Source organism: Larus michahellis, chromosome 18 (assembly GCF_964199755.1).
Source record: "Larus michahellis chromosome 18, bLarMic1.1, whole genome shotgun sequence".
In the NCBI taxonomy this organism is placed as follows: domain Eukaryota; kingdom Metazoa; phylum Chordata; class Aves; order Charadriiformes; family Laridae; genus Larus; species Larus michahellis.
In genome coordinates, this window is record NC_133913.1 from 8295577 (window position 1) to 8321407 (window position 25831).

The 25831-nt window shown below is 47.9% G+C and overlaps 1 protein-coding gene across 9 annotated transcripts; it reads right to left on the reverse strand.

Moving 5' to 3' along the window:
• Positions 1 to 8834: 8834 nt before the first annotated feature.
• Positions 8835 to 24872, reverse strand: LOC141732889 (von Willebrand factor A domain-containing protein 5A-like). Of its 9 annotated transcripts, none has more exons than XR_012584179.1 (18): positions 21083 to 21293; positions 19476 to 19723; positions 19146 to 19368; positions 18638 to 18783; positions 18391 to 18505; positions 18086 to 18213; positions 17853 to 17941; positions 17452 to 17596; positions 16950 to 17032; positions 15609 to 15723; positions 15267 to 15431; positions 14877 to 14980; positions 14437 to 14618; positions 14066 to 14272; positions 13468 to 13703; positions 10896 to 11119; positions 10460 to 10583; positions 8835 to 10286 (listed from the first exon to the last, which is right to left on the reverse strand). XR_012584179.1 is itself a non-coding variant. In XM_074562376.1 (17 exons), the coding sequence occupies exons 3-17, from the start codon at positions 19336 to 19338 to the stop codon at positions 10168 to 10170; spliced, it is 2139 nt and encodes a 712-aa protein (XP_074418477.1). In that variant the 5' UTR covers positions 19339 to 19368; positions 21083 to 21151; positions 24776 to 24872; the 3' UTR covers positions 8835 to 10167. The 9 variants fall into 9 exon arrangements, 5 of the variants coding, with proteins under 5 accessions (XP_074418477.1, XP_074418473.1, XP_074418474.1 ...); XR_012584177.1 differs by lacking the exon at positions 21083 to 21293 and adding an exon at positions 12334 to 12774 and having other exon boundaries at positions 19476 to 21074; XR_012584178.1 differs by lacking the exon at positions 21083 to 21293 and adding an exon at positions 12079 to 12774 and having other exon boundaries at positions 19476 to 21074.
• Between the last annotated feature and the right edge of the window lie 959 nt (positions 24873 to 25831).

The window sequence follows — 25831 nt, forward strand, 5'->3', positions numbered from 1 at the left end:
GTGCACCACAGCACCAGGATGAATCATCTTCTGGAGATGGGCGAATCATTGCCTGAGAAGAAAAGTGGGGTCCTAGAAGGTCTAAGTATGGACTTATCTAACTTAATTTTAACATCTAAAATTGCCCATTTAGATCCAGACTAATCATGTTGCCCTCCTTTAATTAGCAGAGGAGAGGTTGGGCAATGAGAGAGAGAGATTTGCAGTTCATCCTTACACGGGATGTTTACAAGAGGTCACAGGAATTCATTCTGACTTTTTCTTCCCATCCTACAGTGGGAGTCAGAAGCTTAAACGTGTGTGTTTAGTGTGTTTTGAGATGCCTTAAGGTTGCTGATACGTTTGCATGAGATTGTAGGTTACCTGCCACTTTCTGAAAAGTGGAGTCCAGGATGTGAAATACCAAGACCAAGACAAACACCAATTGGCACTTTCTGTCTCCATTTAGGCACCAGGATCTCACTACAGAAGGCTGATGAGTCACACTTCATGAAAGATAATAGTAGCAACTCTTGCTTGGGTTAGAAGAAATACTCTGAAAGCTCCACATAGAATCACTGCAGACGTGTTGGGACTCTTGTTCCTACCTAGACGTATTTCTGGGAAAAAAGTACGTTGCACTGGGTTTTCGTCATGGAGATGAAATATAATTATTATATATTATTCATATATTATGTGAAGTATCATTTATAACCAGGCTGATGTGGAAAAGAGACGCATCTAAGTGTGTGTGTGAGGGACTGCCCAAGAGGTCAAGACATTTATTTGCAAACATGATGAGAAATCCAGAGAGGTGTTTTGGTGGTGTCCATTTGGTTGTGTCACAACTGGAATGTTTGTTGTTTCTTTATTGTGTCAAGTACATAAAGTACTATTATGACTACAGTGCAAGATGTGCATCTGTTTTATCATCACTTTACGTCTAAATAAATGACTGTTCACATCTGCTCTGTAAGTCGTCTAAACTACCAGTATAATTGCACATCTTCCTTTCTCAAAGCAAATTATCACTGCCTTCCACCTCGTCCTACCCTCACGCCCAAATGCTCACAAAATGGAATGACTGCAGCCTTATTTTGAGCAGCTTAATCATTTTAAATTGTTGGAAATTCCCAAGGTTTTCTGTGTGATTCTAAACACTGAATCCTACTTTTGCTTTCAAATCAGATAACCCCATTAGAAGAAATACTCATTTACTGTCTTTGACTATGCAGGGAGTGTGGAGGCGTGATTCAAGTGACCAAAAAGCTACATTTTAAACTCTGCAGGGTGCTGTATTAGGCTTGCGGTTGCTGTTTCTAAAAAGCATGTCTCTCGTGTTGGCTTTCTGTTATGTTCTACTTCCATACAGGTGCAGGAATGACTTCACTCTACTCAGCCTTGGGGCAGTCTCACCTCAAGTACTGTGTGCACTTTTGAGCTTCACAATATAAGAAAGATATAAAAATATTAGAATATGTCCAAAGGAGGGCAACAAAGATGGTGAAAGGACTAGAGGGCAGGACTTATGAGGAGTGTCTGAGGATACTAGGTTTGTTCAGTTTAGAGAAGAGGTGACTGAGGGATGACCTCATTGCTGTCTACAATATCCTCATGAAGGGAAGCAGAGAGGTTGGTGCTGATCTCTTTTCTGGTGATAGGACATGAGGGAATGCCCTAAAGCTGCATTAGGGGAAGTTCAGATTGGATATTAAGAAAAAGTTCTTCACTGAGAAAGTATCCGACCACTGAAACAAGCTCCCTGAGGAAATGGACATGGTCCCAAAACTGTCAGTGTTCAAGAAGCGCTTGGACAAGCTATGGAGCCCCCAGCATAACATGGGCCTGTTGGAGTGGGTCCAGAGAAAGGCCACAAGATGGTCAGAGGGTTAGAGCAGCTTTCCTATGAAGACAAGCTGAAAGATTTGGGAGGGGTTGAGCCTGCAGAAGAGAAGGCTTTGGGGAGACCTTATAATGGCTTTCCAGTATCTGAAGGGGGCCTACAAGAAAGACAGAAAGGGACATTTTACAAGGCCATGTAGTGATAGAACAAGGGGTAATGACTTAAAACTGAACGAGGGTAGATATAGATTAGATAACAGGAATAGATAACCCTCACTATGAGGGTGGTGAGCCACAGGAAGAGGTTGCCCAGAGAAGCTGTGGATGCCCCATTCCTGGAAGTGTTCAAGATGACTGGCTGGCTGGGGTTTTGAGCAACCTGATCTAGTGGGAGATGTCCCTGCCCATGGCAGGGGGGTTAGAACTGGATGATATTTAAGGTCGCTTCCAACCTAAACCATTCTATGATTCTACGACAACACTGTTAGGTATATGGATTAACGTTTAGGTTGCTCTGTGTGGAGTCAGGAGTTGGACTCATGGGTTTCTTCCAACTCAGAACTGAAACTGACTCCTGAGGAATGAATACCTTGTCCAGGCTCCTCCTGGGTCTGTCCCTGAAAAGTCATGAACTCCATTCTCCAGGCATGAAATCCATCAAGATGGGTCACCAGGAGGAGCTCTCCAGGTGACTCCAAGGAGCTCACCTTTGCAACTAACGGGTGGTTGGTGCATACGGGTGTGGGACACATTATGCGGGAAGGACAGTTCCCCCCCGCTTTCCCCAGGGGAAGAGCATTTTGGGATTCGACAGTACATCTTATGGGATGTTTAGGGGAGGAACCAAAGGTGAGAAAAAGGGGGGATTTAGTGACATGGGAAGCAACAGGTGTGAAAAATAGATGCACAAGGGAATAAAAGGATCCATTCACAGGTAAGCAGGGGCTGCTTGCTTGGGACGCTTGTCTGATCATGCCCTGCCCCTGATCACTGCAGTTTGTCTTACTTCCTTCTTGAAATCCACCTTCAACTATTTTACGGCAAGGGTCTCGCTCTTCTGTGTGAATATGTGTGGACAGCAGTCAGTGGTGCCAGCAATGGAAAGAAGTGTTGGTGTGTGAGTAAATGTGATCACTAGTGAAGATAAAGCTGGACTAGCCAGTGATTAGGTGTCACTGCACCTAAGTTTTGCCACAGGGCTGAAATCAGAGAAGTCTTCTCTTTCGTTAGGGACACAGAAGGTTCATATAATCACAGAAACAGAGAATGGTTTGTGTTGGAAGGGACATTGTAAGGTCTTCTGGTCCAATCCCCCTGCCATGGGCAGGGCCACCTTCCACTAGATTAGGTTGCTGAAAGACCTTTCCAACCTGCCTTTGAACACTTCCAAGGCTGGGGCACCCACAACTTCTCTGGGCAGCCCGTTCCAGTGTCTCACTACCCTCATTGTAAAAAACGTCTGCCTTATATTCAATCTAAATCTAGCCTCTTTCACTTTAAAACCGTTGCCCCTTGTCCTGTCACTCCAGGCCCTGGGGAAAAGTTGCTCTCCATCTATTTTATAAGCTCCCTTTATAAATTGAATGGCTGCAATAAGGTCTCCCCGGATTACACTTTTCTCAGGTTGAACAGCCCTAACTGCCTCAGCCTTTCTTCATAGGAGAGGTGTTCCACCCCTTAGATCATTTTTGTTGCAGTCTTCTGGACGTGCTCTAACAGGTCCATGTCTTTCTTTTACTGGGGACCTCAAAGCTGGATGCAGTACTCCAGGTGGGATTTCATGAGAGAAGACTTAGTGCAGACACCAATGACGTTATAGCAATACCATAACACTTTTATCCAGGAAACACATCCAAGCCAAGGCAGGGACTTGTGGTTTATCCAGTTTGTGTAATGTAACGGCTTGCCTGTTGCCAAATATCAATCACAAGACACTGCTGCCAGAAGGTAACATTCAATAGCTCCCAATGAATGAAAGAAGAACGTTTGTGCAAGGCAGCCACTAGCAGACATTCTCCTACCCCTGTCAGGAAGCTGGCCAGCATCCTAGGCAGGATGGTGAAGGTATAATCAGTCTTCAAGGACAACAGCTTCCCTAGAAAAAGGTACATTGATGCTTAAAGGTGCTGATCAGTTACAACTAGGAAACATAAGGATGTTTCCATCCACAGAAACCCTGTAAATGATGAGGAAAAACAGGAAAAGGAAACCCGTTATTCAGCAAGGTACTCAAATGCAAGGATACTCAAATATCAAGACTCCATGATATTAGGTTGATTTCTGCACTCTGTTTCTGGTAGCAGCATTATCTAGTCAGCAAGGATGAACCAGAAATACTTTCAGTTATCACCAAACATCTTTGCTTTTATTCTTGAACACAGAAATTCTTGATTCCCTTGTGGTGTTTTTGCCTATCGGCTGAATCAGGAGTTCAGATGTGAAATGTGCATTGAGAGGGATGGAAGGAGAGAATCAGAGAATCACAGAATTGTAGGGGTTCAAAGGGACCTAGAGGTGAACGAGGTTCACCTAGAAGGGACAAGCAGGTTCACCTAGAGCAGGCTGGACAAGAATGCCTCCAGAGGCAGAGACTCCACAACCTCTCTGGGCAGCTTGTTACAGTGCTCTGTTACCCACAAAGTAAAGAAGTTTTTCCTCATGTTTAGGTGAAATTTCCTGTGTTTTAGCTTGTGTCCATTGCCCCGTGTCCTGTCACCAGGCACCACTGAGAAGAATCTGACCCCATCCACTTGATACCCACCCTTTAGGTATTTATAAGGATTAATGAGACCCCCTCTCAGTCTTCTCTTCTCCAGGCTAAACAGACCCAGGTCTCTCAGCCTTTCCTCATAAGAGAGGTGCTCCATTCCCTTGATCATCTTCATAACCCTCTGCTGGACTCTTTCCAGTAGTTTCCTGGCTTTCTTGAACCAGGGAGCCCACAAGTGGACACAGTACTCCAGATGTGGCCTCACCACGGCAGAGTAGAGGGGGAGGATGACCTCCCTCGACCTGCTGGCCACACTCTCCTTGATGCACCTGAGGATGCCATTGGCCTTTTTTGTCCACAAGGGCACATTGCTGGCTCATGGTCATCCTGTTGTCCACCAGGACTCCCAGGTCTCCTTCCACCGAGCTGCTCTCCAGCAGGTCAGCCCCTAACTGGTGTGTGGGGTTATTCCCCCACGGGTGCAGCACCCTACACTTGCCCTCGTTGAATTTCATAAGGTTTCTCTCCGCCCAACTCTCCAGCCTGTCTAGGTCTCACTGAATGGCAGCACAGCCTTCTGCTGTGTCAGCCACCCCTCCCAGCTTTGTGTCATCAGCAAACTTGCTGAGGGTGCTCTCTATCCCTTCATCCAGGTCATTGATGAATATATTGAACAAGACAGGGCCCAGTACTGACCCCTGGGGAACGCTGCTAGTTACAGGCCTCCAACTAGAGTCTGCACCACTGATCACAACCCTCCGAGCTCTGCCATTCAGCCAGTAAAGCATTCAGCCAGAAGCAAGAAAGATTCCTCAGTAGCTCAACTACTTCTGCTTTTATTGAAGATGCGTCTGCTTCTCTGATGAGGACTGCTGAGCTGCAGCCAGAGTCTTTCAGAAACAAAGGGTTTTACAGGGAAGCCCAAGAAATCTCTCCTGAATGTCAAGAAGAGCACCAGCTGTCAAAGGACTGCAGGGTGATTCCTTAAATAAATGCCAGGCAATTACCTCAAATCAACTCTGTCTTCCCTGCACACTTACATTTTTTTATTTCTTTATGATGTAAGAACACACCGTATACTTGGCAATTGCATGCTCAAGTAGCTTTTAGTTATTTTTCCTCAAAGTCCAAGTGACTTTCCAGTGACATGAGATACCTCTTGTATCGTTCGTATCTCCCCTGATACCATTGCTGCCCTAGCCCGGAGTGGAGGCTTATTTTCTGGTCATATTCTCTTCATCAGGATCTGGTAGCTCTGACATCCAAATTCAATGCTTTCAAATTGAGTTTGAAATTTGAAATGCATTTCAAGTGCATTCAAATTCCAATGCCTTCTACTGTTTGGAGGGAAACTGCAGGTGGTGATCTTAGCACGCATATGACCACACCATTCTAATGTTGGTAGGCTGGGGAATGCTGTCTTTTTGAAATAAAAGACACACAGTAAGCTGAAGTAAAATGTAACTTTCTTGAATAAAGAAAAGTGAAACCTAGCTAACCTATGAAGTGGCAAGGGATGCATTTTTTTTTCTCTTCAAGTGTTTTCAGTATGTTACACTCACTATATGAAAATGAAAAAATGAAATTAATGAAAAAAGTACTTACTGTGAATTCCATCCCTGTTCACCATCTAAGACATGCATCTAGGCATATTTTATGTTGCTAGTTCTACGGGGGGGGAAAAAAAGAGGTTTTGTGGATTTGACTTCCAGTGTCACTTTCAGGGTGACTTATTTCTTCTTTATGAAAACATTCTCAAACGATACATACTGAGATTTTTGTCCTGAACGGAGTAGGAAAAAAATAAGGAAATTTTTCAGCAATTCTGATAACGCTACATGGTTGCAAATGAAAACACCAGTACCTACAGTCAGAATCATTGTATTTGAACTTTTTTAAGGCAAATTTCCAAATCTAAAAAGTTTGTAGAGATGGAAAATCAGATATTGATGTCCATCCTGAGGCAAGCCCTGTTTAATTTGCTTGTTAGTATCAAAGGGAGTGAGAAAGGGCAAATGAAATGCAAGCAAATAACAATAGGAGAGTTTCAGGAATATGAGCTTTGAGTTTAGTAGTAATCTTAACAAAAATAAAATAAAAATGGAGTATTACCTTTCTTACAGTGACTTGCTGAACACAACAAAAACCATTTTTACTGTAGGGGTAGTCGAACAGTGGAAGCAGGTGGCCCAAAGACGATGTGGAATTTTCATCTGTGGAGATATTCAAAACCTGACTGAACACATTCTTGGAACCTGTTCTACCTGACACTGCTTGAGCAGGGGGAGATTGGACTAGATGAACTCAAGAGTTCCCTTCCCACCTAATTGTTACATGATTCTGTGACATTTTTGGAAAATTATTTAAATGGCTAAACATAACCGAATAGGGGAAATTTACTCTAGTGTAGTTTGTCTATTGAAAAGTCCAGGCGCTACCATTCAAAGGCCAATTCTGAATTGAATGATAAGAATCTGTGCATGAAGGAGGATAAATCGTCTCCGGTGTCTGCTGGTTTTGGCTGGGGTAGAGTTAGTTTTCTTTATAGTAGCTAGTATGGGGCTATGTTTTGGTTTTTTGCTGAAAACAGTGTTGATAACACAGGGATGTTTTAGTTCTGGCTGAGCAGTACTTATACAGTGTCAAGGTCTTTTCTGCCTCTCACACCACCCCACCAGTGAGTAGGCTGGGGGGTGCACAAGAAGCTGAGGGGGACACAGCTGGGACAGCTGACCCCAACTGAACAAAGGTATATTCCATACCATATGATGTCATGGTCAGCGTATAAAGCTGGGTAAGAAGAAGGAAGGGGGGGGGACACGTCTAGGTGATGGTGTTTGACTTCCCGAGGAACAATTATGTGTGATGGAGCACTGCTTTCCTTGGGATGGCTGAACAACTGCCTGCCAATGGGAAGCAGTGACTGAATTCCGTGGTGTGTTTTGCTTGCGTGCACAGCTTTTGCTTTACATATTAAACTGTTTTTATCTCAATCCACGGGCTTTCTCACTTTTGTACTTCTGATTCTCTCTCCCATTCTACTGCAGGGGGAAGTGAGTTACTGGCTGTGTGGTGCTTAGTTGCTGGCTGGGGTTAAACGATGACACAGTGATGCTGTCTTAGTGAGGAAGATAAATCTAGTTTGCTTAATGTCAGACTCTCGCCAAGGTTGGAGTGAAGTCATTGTAGTAATTCTCCCTAAGTTCCTACAGTTTTCATTTGTATGACATTGTCTCTGTCCTCCTGATCCCTTCTACATGCTGACCCAAGGAACAGAACTTCTGTGACAGAATTCAGTCCACTGGGATTTTAACCAGACGGCACTCTGTATTGCTCTTGCTTTTTTGACTTGTAGTCATTTCTGGGAACACTCTTCTCCCTCTTGCCATATATGCTGACTAAAGCCTCCACAACCCCATTTATTTTTTCTTGAGTAGTCTTTCCTTCTGTGAGACCTGCTATACAGACAGTACTGTTCCTTGGATGCTAACCAATTTCCTCACAGAGGAGAAGCCTCTCTTTCAGGGACTATACTGCACAGTTATATGTTTGTCTCCTTGGGAGGAACTGAATGTCTTCGATTAGTCATGATGCTGTGTGATTGCTATTTAGCTATCTGTAAACCTCTTCATTATACAGCTATAATGAACCGGAATATTTTTTCAGCGCTCAAAGCTCTTTTCTGAATTACTGCCTTTGCAGTCACCCTGGTGATCATTGTATTGAAGCTGAATTTGATTTTTGGTGGCCAAAATGGGGCTGCAGAAAACCATTTGTACTAGTTCATATCCCCTCACTGTGGTCACTACTTTTTATGGGATTCTTGCTATCATGTGTGTATTACTACCTACCAGTATTTCCCTATATCTGAATTAAGCGTTCTCCACCTGCTATAAAACTGTGATCCTAATCCTCTTATATACAGCTTGAGAAATAAGGAGGTCCAGGAAGCCATCAAAAGGTTGTGGGGTAGAAAATCAACTTTGTGTTAATATTTTGGGGGATTTCTGGGATACTGTAACCATCCATGCATATGGGGTAAATTTGATCTAATCTTAAGTGTGAGATTCAACTTCCCCAACAATCAGTATAAAAAGTGTAGATGTAGAAAAGTAACCACTGTTAAAATATGATGATTTTTTTTTCTTAGGGTTTGACCTTGGCTAGCTGCCAGATGCCCATACAGCTATTCTCTCATTCGTCTTTCTCAATAAGACAGCAGGAGAAAAATAAGATGAACTAATGAGGGTCAAGAAAAAGACAGGCAGATTGCTTGGCAATTACCATCACAGGCAAAACAGACTTGTCTTGGGCAAGATTAATATAATTTATTGACAATTAAAAATAGAATAGGATGCTGAGAAACAAAACCAAAAACATAACCACTCTTCCCCCCTGTCCCCATATTCCCAGGTTCAGTTTCACTCCTTAGCTCCTGCCTTCTCCTCTACCCCATGCCCCTGCCATCTGTACAGGGGGGATGGAACACAGGGAGCTGTGATCAACACATAGCATTTTCTCTTTGATGCGCTTTCCTCCTTACACATTTCTTCTGCTCCAGCATGGGTCCTCTCCATGGTCTGCAAGTCCTTTAGTAAACATCCATCTGCATGGGGCCCTCCATGGGCTGCAGCATGAATATCTGCTCTACCATGGACTTTAGGGAAATGCCTCCTCCTTCCCCTCTTATCTTGGTGTTTGCACTGCTATTCTCATTTTTTTTCCCCCCTCCTTCTCTGGCTGTGTGGCATTTTTTATCTTTTTTTAAATATGCTTTTATAGGGACGCCACCAGCTTTGCTGATTGGCTCATCTTTGGCCAGCAGTGGGTCTGTTTTGGAATGCTCTGTGACTGGCATGGGGCAGCCTTTTACCACAGAGGTCACCCCTGCAAACCCACTGCTACTGAAACCTTGCCATGTAAACCAAATACACTTGAAAATCCTAGAACAACCATATATAGGCAACTGAATCCCATGACACATGGTATTCCATTCACTCTCCACCTGCCACCTCAGAAAATCAGTCCTTTATATCCTAGCTCCTATCTGGCAGGTGTTTCAGATACCTCAGAACAGCAGAAATGGCACTGGGCACCTACGGTAGGCCCTACAGTGATACGGTGAAATCCACCCCTATATTTGACCCCTTTAAAAATAAACAAAACAAAACAAAAAAAAATCCTCTAGCTTGTGGGGATGAGTGAATATGCAAAACCAAATAATATTGATCTTACATTTCTATAAAAGGCAGAAAAAAAGTACATACATAGACAGATAGATAGATAGCTTGATTCGTGTAGAAGGTGTTTTTCTGTTGTATCTGAGCACGACTTTTCTCCCTGCGATCTGGTATTTTCAGCAGATGACTGTGTGGGTAAACCTCAGAGAAAAGCAGAATGTGGAAAAATGAAGCAAAGTTTAGTGTATGTATTTAGGGTTATTTTTCAGAGCCCAGTGGAAACTCGCATATTATGGTGGAGAGCATATGTGTGAACAAGTCAGCTGCAGTGGGTTGGCCCCATGCAGCATCTGAGCACCCACGCAGCCATTCACTCAGTCACTCCCGCAAGGGCATGATGTTAATGCTACAGAATATGCCTTGGGCTAGTTTGGGTCAGCTGTTCTGGCTGTGTTCCTACACAGCTTGTTGCCCGCCCGCAGTAACAGGGTAAGTTCGAATCCTGAAGATGGTGGGCTCCACAAAGCAGCCTAGCAGGGAATTTGCTGCCTCCAGACATGCATCCAGCTGAACCTCTGTAAGCAGAGAGGAAAAGTAGAGGGTGACAACAACTCAGTGAGGAAAGGCTGTGTATTGACAAATAGCCATGCAAGAGCACTGGGAAAGAAGGACATGGGTCAACAGCTGTCAGCTGTAGATTTGGTGGGGAAGGCCCAAAGCGTGACTCCTCCCAATAAAATCTTCTTACCAGCTTGGTCCCGCAGCCAGCTACGCGCTTTGGTCTCCAGAATCTCTGACCAAGACACTTTCCATTTATACTGATGCAACCAGACTAAAGCCAAAACTGTTGCCCAGACAGTTGGCTGCACATCCTGTGGGGGAAACCAGAACAATCAGGTGGAAGAAAGAAAAAGAAAGATCAAACCTAAACCAGCACATTTAAAAAGTAAGACCTCCACATGTACACAGAAAATCCCTAAGCTTCTGAAATCCTCACAGGGAAAGTTCCCAGGTGTCTCTGCGGATTCTGCCCCACAGCCCCCATACCCCGCTTCCACAAGCAAAGAGGCTCTATATCCCAACTGCTTTGATCTCTTCCTCTCGGTTCAGCTTAGACTGGAAACTTGGAGCAGAGGAAGGTTCAGCTCATGACAGTGCCTCACTCCTGCCCTTGATCTGCTTACCGCACTGGGCCTTTGTAGCTCAACATCAGCCTTGCTGAGTCCCAGGGCAGAGGCCAGAGCTGTGGTGAGGGCCCAGGAGCCATTTGCTTTCTGGAGTGCCACCACTACCCTAAGCCTAGAGAAGTCGCACAGTCTTGTTGACAGTGGTGAGATTGTCCAGTCCCAACTCATTTTAAATGCTGTTGGTTCTTCCATTGGCTGCTCTTCAGGAGGAGGCTTCTGGTCTGGAAGACAAAAACTTCCACGTAGCTCATATGAGACAGGCAACAGCTCATAACCTTAAATTCTGCCTTCTCCAGATACACTTAATAGATATACGCCATCGTCTCTGTGCTTTCCCAATCTTTTCTAGTCCTCCACAAGCATCCCTCCCAGAGCATCCACAGATTTTCCCAGTCCTTCATAAGCATACTAAAAATCTGCCCTATAAGCTCTAGTTCACTCAGCATAATTCCCTCTGAACACCCTTAATTCCTCCCATGAGCATCACTAATGTTACTCCTTCCCCCATGCAGTGCTACAGGCTTGGGGAAGAGTGGCTGGAAAGCTGCCCGGTGGAAAAGGACCTGGGGGTGTTGGTCGACTGCCGACTGAGTATGAGCCAGCAGTGTGCCCAGGTGGACAAGAATGCTAACAGCATCCAGGCCTGTATCAGGAACAGTGTGGTGAGTAGGATCATCCCCCTGTACTCGGCACCAGAGAGGCCACACCTTGAATACTGTGTTCAGTTTCAGGCCCCTCAGTACAATAAAGACACTGAGGTGCTGGAGCGGAGCATGTCCAGAGGAGGGCAACAAAGCTGGTGAGGGGTCTGGAGCACAAGCCTTATGAGGAGCGGCTGTGGGAACTAGGGTTGTTTAGTCTGGAGAAAAGGAGGCTGACGGGGAGACCTTGTCGCTCTCTGTAACTACCTGAACCATAGAATCATAGAATGGTTTAGGTTGGAAGGGACCTTAAAGATCACCCAGTTCTAACGCCCTTGCCATGGGCAGGGACACCTCCCACTAGAGGTCCCGTCCAGCCTGGCCTTGAACATTTCCAGGGATCAGACCTCCACAACTTCTCTGGGCAACCTGTGCCAGTATCTCGTCACCCTCATAGTGAAAAATTTCTTCCTGATATCTAATCTAAATCTACCCTCTTCCAATTTGAAGCCATTACCCCTCGTCTTATCACTACATACCCTTGTAAAAAGTCCCTCTCCATCTTTCTTGTAGGCACACTTCCAATACTGGAAGGCCAGTAAAAGGTGTCCCTCGAGCCTTCTCTTCTCCAGGCTGAACAACCCCAATTCTCTCAGCCTGTCTTCATAGGAGAGGTGCCAGAGGTGCCAGGGAAGTATGAGAGGCTTCCCTGTCTTCCTGTCCCGTAAACACATCTTCTCAACCCCTTGTGCCCCCACTTTTCTTCAGGTTACTGTAGCCCTTCCTCAACAAACCTGCTTTACAGTCCTCCTTGCTAGGTTTGCAAGCCTGTTTGCAAGGGCACTTTTGTTCCACGTGGTCAGACCAATCCTGTTCCTTTTCAGTAACACTTGTTCCTCAGAGAGGGTCCTGCAGTCATGGTAGTAAAAGTCCTGCATGTGACACCAGCTATGCATCCAATTGACCTGTAGGATGAGTCAATTTCTACCAATCCTTTCTCTTTCACTGGAAGAACTGAAGAACACCATGTGGGCTCCCATGCCCTTCACCCTCTCCCACAGGGTTCCATAATTGCACATGATATGCTCCAGGTTATCCCTGTTAGTGCCATTGCTGTCCACAGAGAAGAGCAGCAATGGGTAATAGCCTTGGCAGTCTCTGCAGATTCTTCAGTCCTGGCCTCTGATGAGCATCCGGAAGTGTGAGGTTATATGTGAGATATATGTGTCCATCCCCTGCAGGAGACAATTTCCAGTAACTATGACATGCCTTTCCCCTCTGCTTGGACACTAGGTTCAGGCTCAGCTGGCTCTGGATGCCTCTCCTGACAGGCCTTGTTTGTCCTCACCAGTGCCCAGGCACTATACCTACTCTGAAGCTGTAGGTCTGCAGGTTGAGCAGAAGCCTTCCCCCTACTGTCAGAAGCCACAAGGTACCTTTCCCTCTTTTCACTACATCCTCCAGATCTTCCATCCTCCTTGCTTCACATAACTCAGGCTTTTTTCTCTGCAGACTTTCCATAAAAAACAGGACAATCTCCTCTTCATTCACCCTGACAGTGTGCAGTGTGCTTACTTCTTCCTTCTAGCTCCTCCAGTTAGCAAGTCCGAGCCTTGACCACAACATACCTCCAATAGAGGAGGGCACTTCTGCCCCAGCCCCAGGGTGAAACACCAGCTTCTTCTCTCTTCAGTTCAAGACCTAGGCAGCACTATCTTACTTTTATGGTCTGTCTGGCCTGAGGCTTCCAATGTACCAAGGGTAAATGCACCAGTTAGTGCTGGAGAGGGTGTTGTGTCGCATGCTGCACAAGCTTCACTCAGCCCCACGCAGGATTGAACAGCTGATGGACCCCTCTGCATCCCTGCTGCACTAACTGCTGAGACAACTGCTATGTCTCTGTTAACTAGCTGTAAGTTCTTGCCTACCTGATATATTGCAACACCAGCTGAAAAAGTGCTTGACACCTTCTCCCACTGTGAGAAGTTTCTTGAAAACAGTAAGCAGACACACTCCCTGATGTGGAAACAGTCAGCAGAAGCCGATCGTTAGAGATGACTGAAGTACAAGTCTACAGAAGCTAACACTCGTCAACAGAAATCACAAGAAGTTCCCAGCAGGTGATCCTTGGAGATCAGAAGATGAGACCTGGACAAGCAGAAGGCTGGAAGAAAAGGAAGTACGGAAACTGCTGTGCAAACGCTGCGCTAGCTGGCTCATTTTTGCTGAACTGTATGAGGATAAAGCTAAAGATTCATGCAGATATTTTGTGACGAACTTAGTGTTTGGGTATGGAGTTAAGGATAGCTGAAGACAAGAATAAGGTTACTTCAGAAAAGTAATAAGGCATTTGATTCTCAATTTCCAGCCCAGAATTGAGATGTAGGAGTTTGCTTAGTCTGTCACTCCATCTGTCCCCAGCACAATGACAATCAAGAAGTCTGGTGAGAAGATAAATGCTGAAAGGGGAGTTCAACCCTAGACCAATACATTTTGAGAATGCCTGGCTGAGAAGTTTCTCCTTACCTTTACAGGTTGCTGAAAGCTGAGTGAGTGCCTCAGTGTCCGGGGTTTTGCGATCAAGTATGTCAAGCAAGAACTGGCACTTCTGGACCATCCAAAACTTGGTGGACTTGAACAACGCAGGCCTGAAGCTACTTAACCAGAGCAGCTGGCAGGGAACCAGGTTGCAAGAGGGAGAGAAAAACATTGAGGAGTCTGGAGGCAAAGAATCTGGGGAGAGAAGCAAGGAGATGGGGGTTAGATCCAGAGGTACTAGAGATAGCCAAAAGGGTGGTCAGGTCCACAGGATAGAGGGCTGCAGATGGTGAGGAGGCATCAGACCAACAAGCCCCACTTTCCCCTCCCAGTCCTGTCCCCACTGCTTCTGGCCTTACCGTGGTGCCAGGCATCCCTCTGTTTCATGCGTACTGCCACAATGGATGTGAAGGGGGACAAGACCCCCAGGCTGAGGCTGGACTTAACTGCATTGTGCCAGATATCCTTCTCTGTCCTGCTTGTCCCTTCCCAGGCCAGTTTCCACAGCAGGTGCATCATGGCCATGCGGTGCACAGGTAGCCTGCAGGGGCAGGGAGTTAGTCCTTGGCTTCACCTTGGAGAGGGGCGCAGGACACGTGGAGTAAAGAGGAGGGAGCAGCGGGGCAATGGTCACACAGGTCATCTCCCGAGGTCAGGGCAGAGGGGACAACAGGGGAGCACTGAATGCCCAGATCCTCTTCCCACCTCAGGCTACAGCAGGAAGGATGCAAGCGGGAAGGAAGAGGGACACCTGCTGTCCCTCTTCCAGAACTCATGGGCAAGTGTGTTACCCTCTCACCTGTTGTCTGCTGATGGGGACAGTGAGAATCTGAGCGTGTAATCAAAGGACTGGCTGCCCACGTGGTACTGAAGGGTCACAGCTCCCTCACCCACTTTTGGATCCTGGCGACACAGGGGAAAGAGTCAGACAGAAATATTCATCTGCAAGGCACAGGCAGCCTGGCTACCTAGGTAGCCTGATCTATTAATGTAGTAGATGTCCATGGTTGGAGCAGCAGCAGTGGTGTCTCTGAGGGAAAGAAGGGGGGTCAGAAGAGCCCTATCATGGTGTCTCTCAGGTATAGTGGAGGTGAACGACTCTGAGTGCTGGGAAGATGAAACAGGCAGTGGGTCCTTTACTTTCCAGAAAGCCCTGCCCCAGTGCATATCGTTCCTGGATCAATCTCACCTGTGTTTGCCCATGGATCTGGGCATAGATGGAGCTCTTATGTCCCTGGAAGATCATGTCAGGAGCTTTTCTGATCATTGACACCTCCAGGCCAGGTGGAAGTTCCCAGTGTAGTGAGATCCCACTTGCCAGAGGCTGCAATGCCCTCTGTAAGCATTTCACTGCCTGGTAAGGGGAAGAAGAGAGCACAGATCACTCAGGTTCACTCCCAGTTCTGGGGCGGGGGGAGAAGTTGGAGGTGGATCTCTGAGTTTGAATGGATGGTGGTATCTAGATTGCCTTCCATGTCTAGGAGAGCCATGGGAGGTATTGAATAGAGCAGAGGGGTACCTGGGTCATTACCTCGGATGTCATGTCCATCCTAGAGTGGATGCACACACATTCACCTTTGGTCTCCAGGGCCATGGCCTGGGAAAGGTTGAAGCTGTCACATCGGTTAGTAGGAAAACAGAAACACCTGTACAGGAAAAAGGAGGACGTTAGAGATGGGACAAAGGTGAGAGGTATGAAGGACAAGAGTGGTACAAAGGACAAAATCTGGAGAGGTAAGAATACTTCTAATCACAGAATTACAGAATCACAGAATGATAGGGGTTCGAAGGGACCCCTGGATTTCATCTAGTCCAGCCCCCCTGCTACAGCAGGGTCACCTAGAGCAGGTTGCACAGGAATGTGTCCAGGCGGGTTTTGAACGTCTCCAGAGACGGAGACTCCACCACCTCTCTGGGCAGCCTGTGCCAGGCCTCTGCCACCCTCACAGCAAAGAAGTTTTTCCTCATGTTGAGATGGAACTTCCTACGTCCAAGTTTGTGCCCATTACTGCTTGTCCTGTCACTGGGCAACACTGAAAAGAGCCTGGTCCCATCCTCCTGACACCTACCCTTTCAGTATTTATAAGCATTGATAAGATCCCCCCTCAGCCTTCTTTTTTCCAGACTAAAAAGACCCAAGTCCCTCAGCCTTTCTTCATCAGAGAGGTGTTCCAGTCCCCTAATCATCTCGGTAGCCCTTTGCTGTAACCTCTCCAGCAGTTCCCTGTCCTTCTTGAAGCGGGGAGCCCAGAAATGGACACAGTAACAGTACTCCAGGTGTGGCCTCACCAGGGCAGAGTAGAGGGGGAGGATGACCTCCCTTGACCTGCTGGCCACGCTCTTTTTAATGCACCCCAGGATGCCATTGGCCTTTTTGTCCACAAGGGCACATTGCTGGCTCATGGTCATCCTGTTGTCCACCAGGACTCCCAGGTCTCTTTCCACCGAGCTGCTCTCCAGCAGGTCAGCCCCAGCCTGTACTGGTAATAGTACATAACAGAAATGGAATTGACTCGGAGTTTCCCCATTCACTTCGGGGTGAGAAACATTACCTGCTGGACAGGGAGATCATGGGAATGTGTTTTGGGCCCAAAGAGAATGTTAAGGTATTGCAGGCTGAGAGGGAAGAGGAAAAGTGGTGAGAAGAGCAGGGAAAGTTTGGGACAGGAGACTCACTAGATGAAAAGTACAGGCATTCTTTGTGAGGTAAGGAAAACATGTGGGGGTGTCCTTGCTGAAGTTCCACCAAGGTAAAGAGAATATCTGTGGCAAGCTAGGATCTGAGAGAACGTTTGAAGCACTCTGACAGTCAAGGGGAGGGGAAGGTTGTGAATTAGTATGTTAAGGGACAGGAACAGGGCTCCCCCATTACCGGTGGTGGTCCCGGTAACGGTAGACCTCAGCCATGACAGCTTCCTCTTCACTGGAGATCTTCCTTTGAATGAAGATGAAAAGCTGAGGGAGAGAGGAGGGGAAACAAAGATTGACAGGGCTGGGCACCCCCGTAGAGGAAAAACGCCCTTCTAAAATGCAGGAAGCCTTCCCAGTTTGCTCCCTTACCCTCTCACACCCACTGGCCTTGAAGCAGGAAAAGAGATTGTTTGTCTCCTTTCATTAACACCAGGCCACCTCTTTGCACAAAGGGGCACCCCACAAGGAAAATCCACCTTCCTCAAGTGCAGGCAAATTCCACAGAAGCCCTCCCACACTGCCCACACCAAAGATGGTGTCACTTTCTGCCATGAGGACACCCCCCCGCCATGCCAACTCCCAGTGCAAACAGCAGCAGACTATCTCACCCTGAGCCCTGACGTCTACCTTTACCCCATTGTTTACACTCATTCCCCTCCCCATAACCACTTGGCCCCTGATACCTGGCGGGCGTGCCCATGAAGGAGAGGAGTGCTGTAGATAAACCTTAGAAGGCCCAACAGGTCACAGCCCCCCAGATCAGGGCAGATGGAGGAGATGCGCCCCACTGCATTGTCCATGCTTTCCTGCGTGTATTCCACACTCTGCCTGTGGGATGGCACCTGGAGTGTCAGAGGGGAGAGAACCTGGCCCACAGCTACCCTCACATGGCCACTCCCTAGAAAAGCCCTACCTCATTACCAGTGCTACAGAAGCACCCTGAAAAGAGGACTTACCCCCTCACTGCTCCCAACATATCCTGCCCCATAACTACCCTCTAGCAAGAGCTTGTCCCATAGTTTCACTTCGAAAAGTCATACTGTACTTACCCCTTGGCCCTGCCCCATCATCACCCGCAACTCACAGATAGAAGGCTTTGAAAGTGGCCCCAAAACTGTAGATGTTGAAGTAACAGCCCAGAGGCAAACTCTTGAGGAGGAAGAGCAGGGTGTTCTGGAGACAGACGGAGGGATGAGCAGAGCTCAGATGGGGAAACTTGGCAGAACATCTGGCTACGTGAAGTAGCTTGCCTCTAACCCCACCAGCTGGGCATGACCAGCGTGGAAAATTCTCCCTGATGACCTCCTCCGGTGGTACCTGTGCATCCTGGAAGAGGCTGCAGTCCATGAGAAAGAGAAATTCCCCCAGATGGCCTGGACTGGGCTCGACCTCAGGAATACTGGGCATCAGTGTCACCATCACCACAGGGTCTCCCAGCAGAGAGCCTGGAGTGTGTGGGGGGAAACAAGGAGGACTTTTAGGTTGGAGTTTTCTTCTCTGTCTCTTTGCTTTTGTCCTCCACATAGCCCTCAGCTTTGACCTATTGCCTGAAAAGCCCCTCAGAGACTCCCAGGCTCCCTGACAGCCTCTCTCTAATGCTCACTTCCACCCTCCTCACTCACCAGGTGGGGCTTTGGGATCTCTCCTCTCCACCACTGCGCTGAGTGTGTGAGACCCTCTGTAATACACCAGCACGTTCAGATCAGCCTGCATACAGGGTGGACATTTCAAGGATACCTGAGGACAAGCAGGGTGTGGAGAGGAAAGAGAAACAAATAAAAGGACTGAGGAGTCCTAAGGAACATCAGCAGGTTGCAGACCCTTCCATCCTCTTCCCCTTTGATATTCTAGCATCTGGCAGGGCCGTACCACAGCAGATGTTTGATCTGGAGTCGTGTATTGCAGAGGAGTGTAGCTGCTGTTAATGGCTATATGGGACACACCACGGGCTGAATTCAGACAGATGCTGAAGTGCAGGTTTTCAGATTCTGTCTCCTCCTCAGAAGAATGCCATCCTGCAGAAAGAAAGAGGTGTGAGAAGATGAAAGAAGAGACCCTAGGGCAGCAGACAGCTATGGTGGAGCACAGTTTGTCATTGGTAGGGGGAAAATGCAGCTTCTGAGATGTCCCTCACTGTGGTGCTTAGTTGGGGGGTGGTGGTGGTGAATCTGTAGACACTGGTTTGTATAGGTATCTGTGGGGATCTCTTCCTGTGGGATACATGGGGAGACCTGTGGAGTTCCTGACTATGAAGTGCAAGGGGGAATATTCAGATTTTCTCACTGAGGCACGTGTGCAGATATAGGGGTCCCCTCCAGGAGGGGTGCTGGGCAGTGATGTGTTCCTCCTTAGGGGATGCACCTGGGTGATCACTCACTAATGTAGTTTGTCCGGGGGAAGAGCTCGTGTGGCCAGCAAAACTGAGCAGCTCCATCAGGCTGCATTGGCAGCTCCTGGACATAGCACAGGCTGATGGTCACTTCGCTGTTAGGAGGCAGGGTCCCCAAGAAACAAGCGAACACAGGACCCCAAAGATCCCACTGGTTCTGCAGGTATCCTAAATTCTCCATGCCTGAAGTGGCTCTGCACAGCTGCTGGGCCTGCCACAGAGGGAGAAAATTGTGTCACAGGCCTCCACAGGATTCCATTCTCTCACCTCCACCCTTCATCCCAATCTGCTGACCCCCTCTCACCACAGTCCCAATACCTCCTCCTTCTCCCAGAGCATTGCTTCAATGCGAGTGTCCCCCATGGTAGCGTAGAAGGTGTGTACAACAGTATCAGAGTCCACAGGAAATACGAACATGGTCTCCTTAGGGACTTGGTGCGTATTGCGGAAAAACAGCTCAGACACCACATCAGCCACAAAGTCCTGGATGGTTACATTTACTGTCACACTTTCCAGCTCCATTTCAGAATAGGAAGAAAAGAACCATATTCCCCTCTGGAATAAGCCTGAGGAAGACACAACAGCTGTCAGATTCCCTGGCTGCACGTAGGAAACTTTAAATTTGAGGTGTCTGCTTGTAATGGGAAAAAATTTCGTGTCCAAACCTGCCACAGAAATGCCAGTTGCAGAAGCTGACAAATAGTAATAAAAAGTCCCTGAGGCTGTCAACGTGTTTCCCATCTTTCTAAGCCCCTTTCTGTCCAACACACAACAACTGTGCCCTCAGATCACCTAAATGCGTTGTGCTTCATCTTAGTTCAGGCCTTCCATGGCATTGAGAGGAGTCTGTCTGTCCCCCAGCACATAGAGTGTGACAGTCCCACAATAGAGCTTCATGCAAACTGCAGGAGGTGCCCTGCAGCTCCTCAAACCTTCAGACCATATCTCAGAGATAGGAGCAGGTGCTGTCACCTGCTTTGAGACTAATGCTCCAAAGAGATTATCTTGATTTTCAACTTAAGTAGATATACTACTCATTTTGGACTACTGGAAGGGAAGGGGGGACCATACCAAGGGCACTTAGCATGGCATCAGAGGTACAGTCACAGGAAGTTACTTCATCTCCTTTTCATTGTCAGCAGTGGAGATGTTTCTTGATGACCTCGCTTCCTCACCTGTCATACCTGTAGCATATGTTTTATTTGAGGCCAACAATATGCACATGCAAATTTGATGATCTGTCTTCCTGTTATGACAGCAGCCCATGGAAAGGCAACCTTCTCCATACCTTTGCACGCAGTTTGAGATGAAGAGCATCTCGTATTAGGGCAAGGTTTGGCATCAGTGGTGTGTCAAACCTGATGGCAAAATGCGTTGGAGTAGTGTCTTAGTCAAGAATGGCATAACATTGTAGTAGGAACAGAGGGACAGTTAGCAAAGGAAGGTATAAGACCTTCACAGGAGTTGTTGTAATGTCTTGGAAGGGGATGGTATACAGAAGATGGTAGAGTTCACCTGGAGGGAACAATGCAACTCACCAATCAAGTGATGTACCTAGGTATCACAACACAATTCAGTAGTGGATGATTTAGCACCACAGTAGAGGTGATGCAATATCCTAGCACTGAGGAGTGTTGCCCCCCCATCCCATAGTGCCAGACGTCTCTTCTGCATCATCCCCTCACTTTGTGATGGTTTCCCTGGAAAGCCTTCAGCACTTACAAAATCACACTTACAAAAACATCTTTTACTATGTCGTCCAGAAAAAGTGAAGGCTGACTACAGGCCCTGCTCCTGAGTTCCCAGTACATGGTGAGGTATGCCTCCTTGTCAATGACCCAAGAAATCAGTTGCTTCCCACATTGCTCTCCCAGATAAAATCTTCCCCACTGCTCACAGATGCCACCTTTATGGCCCCAACTCACCTCTATACATATACCTTTTGCTCAGGATGCCACTTTTCCTCATCTTAACTCTTTAGTTGAAGACAGCTTCTGTGTGGGAAAGAGCATGAAGTGAGCTATGAGGACCTTGTGGGAAAAAAAAAAGGGCACCTCCATCTTGCCTTGCTCCAAGGTACGGAGCTACCCCCGCATACATGGGACAAGATGACTCTTTGCTTCTTCACATCCCACCTCAGGATCCTTTTTGCCCCTCTGTCACCAACCTGGTAGCAGATTAGTAGGAGACAGGCGTCGGATGGGAATTGCAGGTGTCAAAAATGCCTATCGGTTCAGTGGGGTGGCGGTGCTTAAATCAGATTGGAGCACAGGGAAGGTGGGCGCAACGATGTGTCAAAGTCTGAGACACAAGGCACGGGATGCGTTTGGGCCTGAGTGATAATTGCACCTGGAAGACACCAGTACCAATGATGACAGAGGAAGAAATAGGCAGAGAAGCAGAAAGATAGAGCAGGCGAAGAACGGTCTGGGAGGATGAGTGGAAGAATGCATGAATTCGTATGAGGAGAGTGGCATAGTTGGATAGTTGGAGGGGGCTATATTTAGTGGCAGTAAGAGTCAATGGCAGAAAACAGTGAACGTATGGGGAATTGGGGAGGGGAATGGATGAATGAATTTGTAGTTGGGATGCATGGATGCACATCCAAGGAAGAGGGGGGCAGGAAGTTGTTGGAGGAATTGATGAGCAAATGCAGTTGTGTGGAATGTGAGGGAGTGGGTGATAAAAAGGTGCCCGGTTTGTGACTAATCTGTCAATTAGGCAGATAAAGAGAGGCGTCTAAAGCCACAAGCCTTTCTACAGGTCAGTGGTCTGGAAGTCTCCCAGTACTGAATAAAGCTTTAACTCCACTGTCAAAACATTGGACAGGAGGGCCATTTGCAGTGAGGAGCCCTAGAACAGCTGAGTGTTTCTTGCAAAGGTGGGGAAATCCTATCTAGCTGTCTCCCATAGGTCCTGTGCTATGTATATTGGCATCACGTGTCTATCTTGGAAATGACAGGACATCTAAAATTATACTAGACACTCGTGTTTCAACAACTAAATCTCATCCCTAAATTTAAATAAGAGCAAGAGCCTCTTCTGCTTATCACAAGAGTAGGATTCACTTCAAGATTATTATATAGAAATGTAGGTATTTAAAACGAGATATATTCAGATTAAGTTCTAAACCAATGCAAGGCTTTTGCCAGAGGGCACAAAAAGAGGGGGTGAGAATGGGGCACAGGAATGAATGAGGAGTGAGGGGAATGTGAAGGGAGGTAGAATGAGGCAGGGAAGGAGGGATGTGCATTCTGTGCTATAGTGATCCTGATGGGGACACCATTGTACATTAAGGACTTGGTGGTCCACATAGCAGTTAACCCAAGGAGGCACAGGACAGGACTGTGCCATGCTGCACATTCAGCTTGGCCTTCAGACCTGTGCTGGGCTGCACAAATCCCATGGCTGCAGGATAACTTCAGCCATCTCACTGTAAGAGCCAGCTCTGGAACATGCGCATTGTAATATGCTGTGTACTGACCGGAGGCCCATTTGATGCTGCACAACCCGGGTTCCCAGCGTCTGAGGGGACGTAAGATTATCTATACTGTCTTTATCATGTCGGCTCTAAGAAATGTATTTCAAATGATACTTTGCAGAATTTGTGTGTCTTTCTTACTGGGATCATAGTGAACAAGCACCTGGCTCCTGGGGCAAAACATTTTGCACAGACAGAAAGTCCCAGTGAAAAATACTTTTCTGGAAACGGGATAATTAGGAAGATACAGACTGAGAGCCTGGCTGGTCCCTGCACAGGGCCATGGGGGGCAGTCACAAGAAACTTGGCCCAGATGGTTTTCCTGGTGAGTTGGGAATGTGAGGAGGGATTATCTGGATGTCCCAGGCCGGCTGAAGTATTAATGCAGACCAAGAAACACAGTGTAGGGCAAGCAAAAGGCAAGAAAAACGTGTGGTGTGTTCAGTTGTTGGTAATGTGCTCAGCGCTGTCACGGGGATGCTTGGAGCCAAAGCAGTGGCCCTGTGGGAGCTGCAGGCCCAGCAGTGTAAGAGGGGCCCAGGCAGCAAAAGGGGCAGGGGGCGCAGGGGGTGGCCAGTGCCGGGGACCGCTGAGACATGAGCCACTTGTGACGGGGTAAGGGGGATGGGAGACCTCGGGACCCCAGCAGGGTCGGGGCACAAGTGCAGCACCTGCAGCTCTGCACAGACGCCGGACACTGAGACGGCCAAGGCAGGGGCATGAAGGGAAGCACCGAGCCACGGGGCACCGGCCCTAGCTGCCACTCCCTCGGTCACAGGGAAGAGGCGCCATCCTTAACTGCGCCCCGCTCCCTGCGAACAAGCCCAGGGAAGGGGCAGGTGCTCCCCGCATGGGTGGCAGGGAGGCTGGGGACAAGGGGTGCGGGGGCACAGGCCCTTACACTCTGCTTGACCCACTGCGGAGCCGGCAGAGTACGCAGCAGGTGATGGCTCTGCAAGTACTGGGGCAGATGGAACCCAAAGTAATGGAAAGCCACCCCATTACCCCAGGATTAAAGTGATGACTGTTAAGAAAATCGGGGCTTAGGGTGGAAAAGTGTCCTTCTAACCTTGCAGCCGGGAGGATGCAATGCATGATTATGCAGTTCCCTCCCAGGCACGATAACAGAACACCCAAGAGAGCTGGGAGGAACCCTTGATGATCCTGCTTGGGGTGGGATTTCCAAGGGAATGGCTATCAGGAACGTCTCTTTAGTTCCCAGGTGAAGAATCATCTCCTGCTACCCTGACTCAGCCCAGCATTAACAGCAGTCTTTTATTCTGGGCCAGCGCTGCCCCAGGCAGACCTTCTGAGTTAATGGCCCCTTTTTCTTAACACACAGGAATCTCAAACAACTCCACAGGAATCAAGGTAATTTTTTCGTGGAAGTTTGGGATCTGCCCAGAGCAAAAGCAGAGAGTGAGAAAAGTCAAAGGAAAAAAAAGGAATGAAGGAAAGCCAGCAGGTCCAAACCCAACACCAGGGATTTGGACTTCACTCACCACCAAACAGATGGACAGGTATAATTCTCCTCACTTTACTCATATGAAAAAACGAAGCACACACTCTCTCTCTCTGGTGCTCTCAGAGACTTCTGTCTTTAGTCATCCATCCTTCAAGCTGTACTTGGATAATCCTCCAAGTTCTGGAGGACACCTTTGTCAGAGGAATTCCTGGGCAAATAGCCCCTATTTGATGAAACCGAGAGTTGCTAAATCGATACAAAACTAAAGCTGTGGTTTTTTGTTCTTAGTAGAAATCCTGGTTTACTGACAACTGCGTTTAAGGATTCCAATAACAGAATGCTCAGACATCCCTGTTATCATTATAAAACATTATTTTCTGTCAGGGTAAGAGATTGAATTTACAGATATCATGATGGAGGATGTGCCTCATTTTGAATTTGGACCATAGCCTGCTGTCCGCGACCTTAGAGATCCCAAATGTGTAGGTACCATTTGAACTAAGTGGCCTGGCAGTTTGGGGCAGCAAACACAGATGGAGACACGGAAGCCTCCAAGCCTTTGCCAGGGTATGGCAAGCACAGACAGGCAAAAGCACACATGCACACAGAACAGGTCTGCAAGCATTCCACGTGGAGGGAAGGAAGGATGGATGCACAGACAAACGCACTCACCGTGGAACTGCAGCCTGCAGCAGGAGCAATGAGCAGACACGGGAATGGCCCCAGGACTCAAACCTGTCAGCTGCAGCAGGAAAGGATGTTCACAGGCGCTCTTGGAGGAGGAGGAGGGCTGATCATTGCGTCATTGCAGGAAGCAGCAGGGACGGGTGGGAGCTGCGGTTACAGCCGCAGTGCCTGGCCAGATTCCAGGAAAGGGAATGCTGCCAAATGCGCACTCTGGGATATGCAGTTAGGAACCAGGGATGATGCCCGCCCTGCCTGCTGGGATGAGGTAGGGGCACTGGAGATGCTGCCATCCCTGCCTGCTGGGATGGGTAGGAGGCAGTGGGCGTAGGGGTGCTCCAGGTCACTGGGCAGCTCTGGGAGGTCAGTGGAGCCCCGAAGAAAGCGGGATTGATGGGGAACCCACTTAGAGGGTACTTTTTGGGCCCAAACTGGGGACCCACGCTGGGAGGAGCAGAGGGCACTAATAGAGACAATGCTCTGGGTTGTTTACTGTCCTGGGGGCTCTGAGCTGTGGATGCTGCCTTGGAAAGGACTCTCGTGTGTGGCAGGGGTGTCTTGGGGAGAGAACTGCAGCAGTGCCGCACGGGGTGGGCAGGGGAGGGGGAGCTGCCCAGTACCACCTGCCCTGCGGGGGGGTTGGAGGCAGCTGAGGGAGGGGTGGGATCAGGGGAAGGCTCCCATGTTCCCGGTTGGGAAACACCTCCCCACCAGAAGCAGAAGTGGCTGCTGCACCAGGGAGCCATCCCATTCCTGCAGCCAAAGTGCACCCACACAAGCACTTCACCCTGCCTTCCTGACACTCTCCCCTGACTTTTCCTTTTCCAGCGGGCCTCAGCATGTCCAAGAGGATACAGGTAGGAAGGCAGTTTTGGACCAGTGAGAAAAACTTGGAAGAAGAGATGTCCATCTTGTGTCTTTATTCTAGACATTGCTGAGCTTGCTTGGAGTCATACACCTCCAGAAAAGTGAATGCGAAAGCGCCAGACATGGAAGGGGTGCTGATATGAATGAAATCTGGGGGCCTACATCAGAAGACAAGGT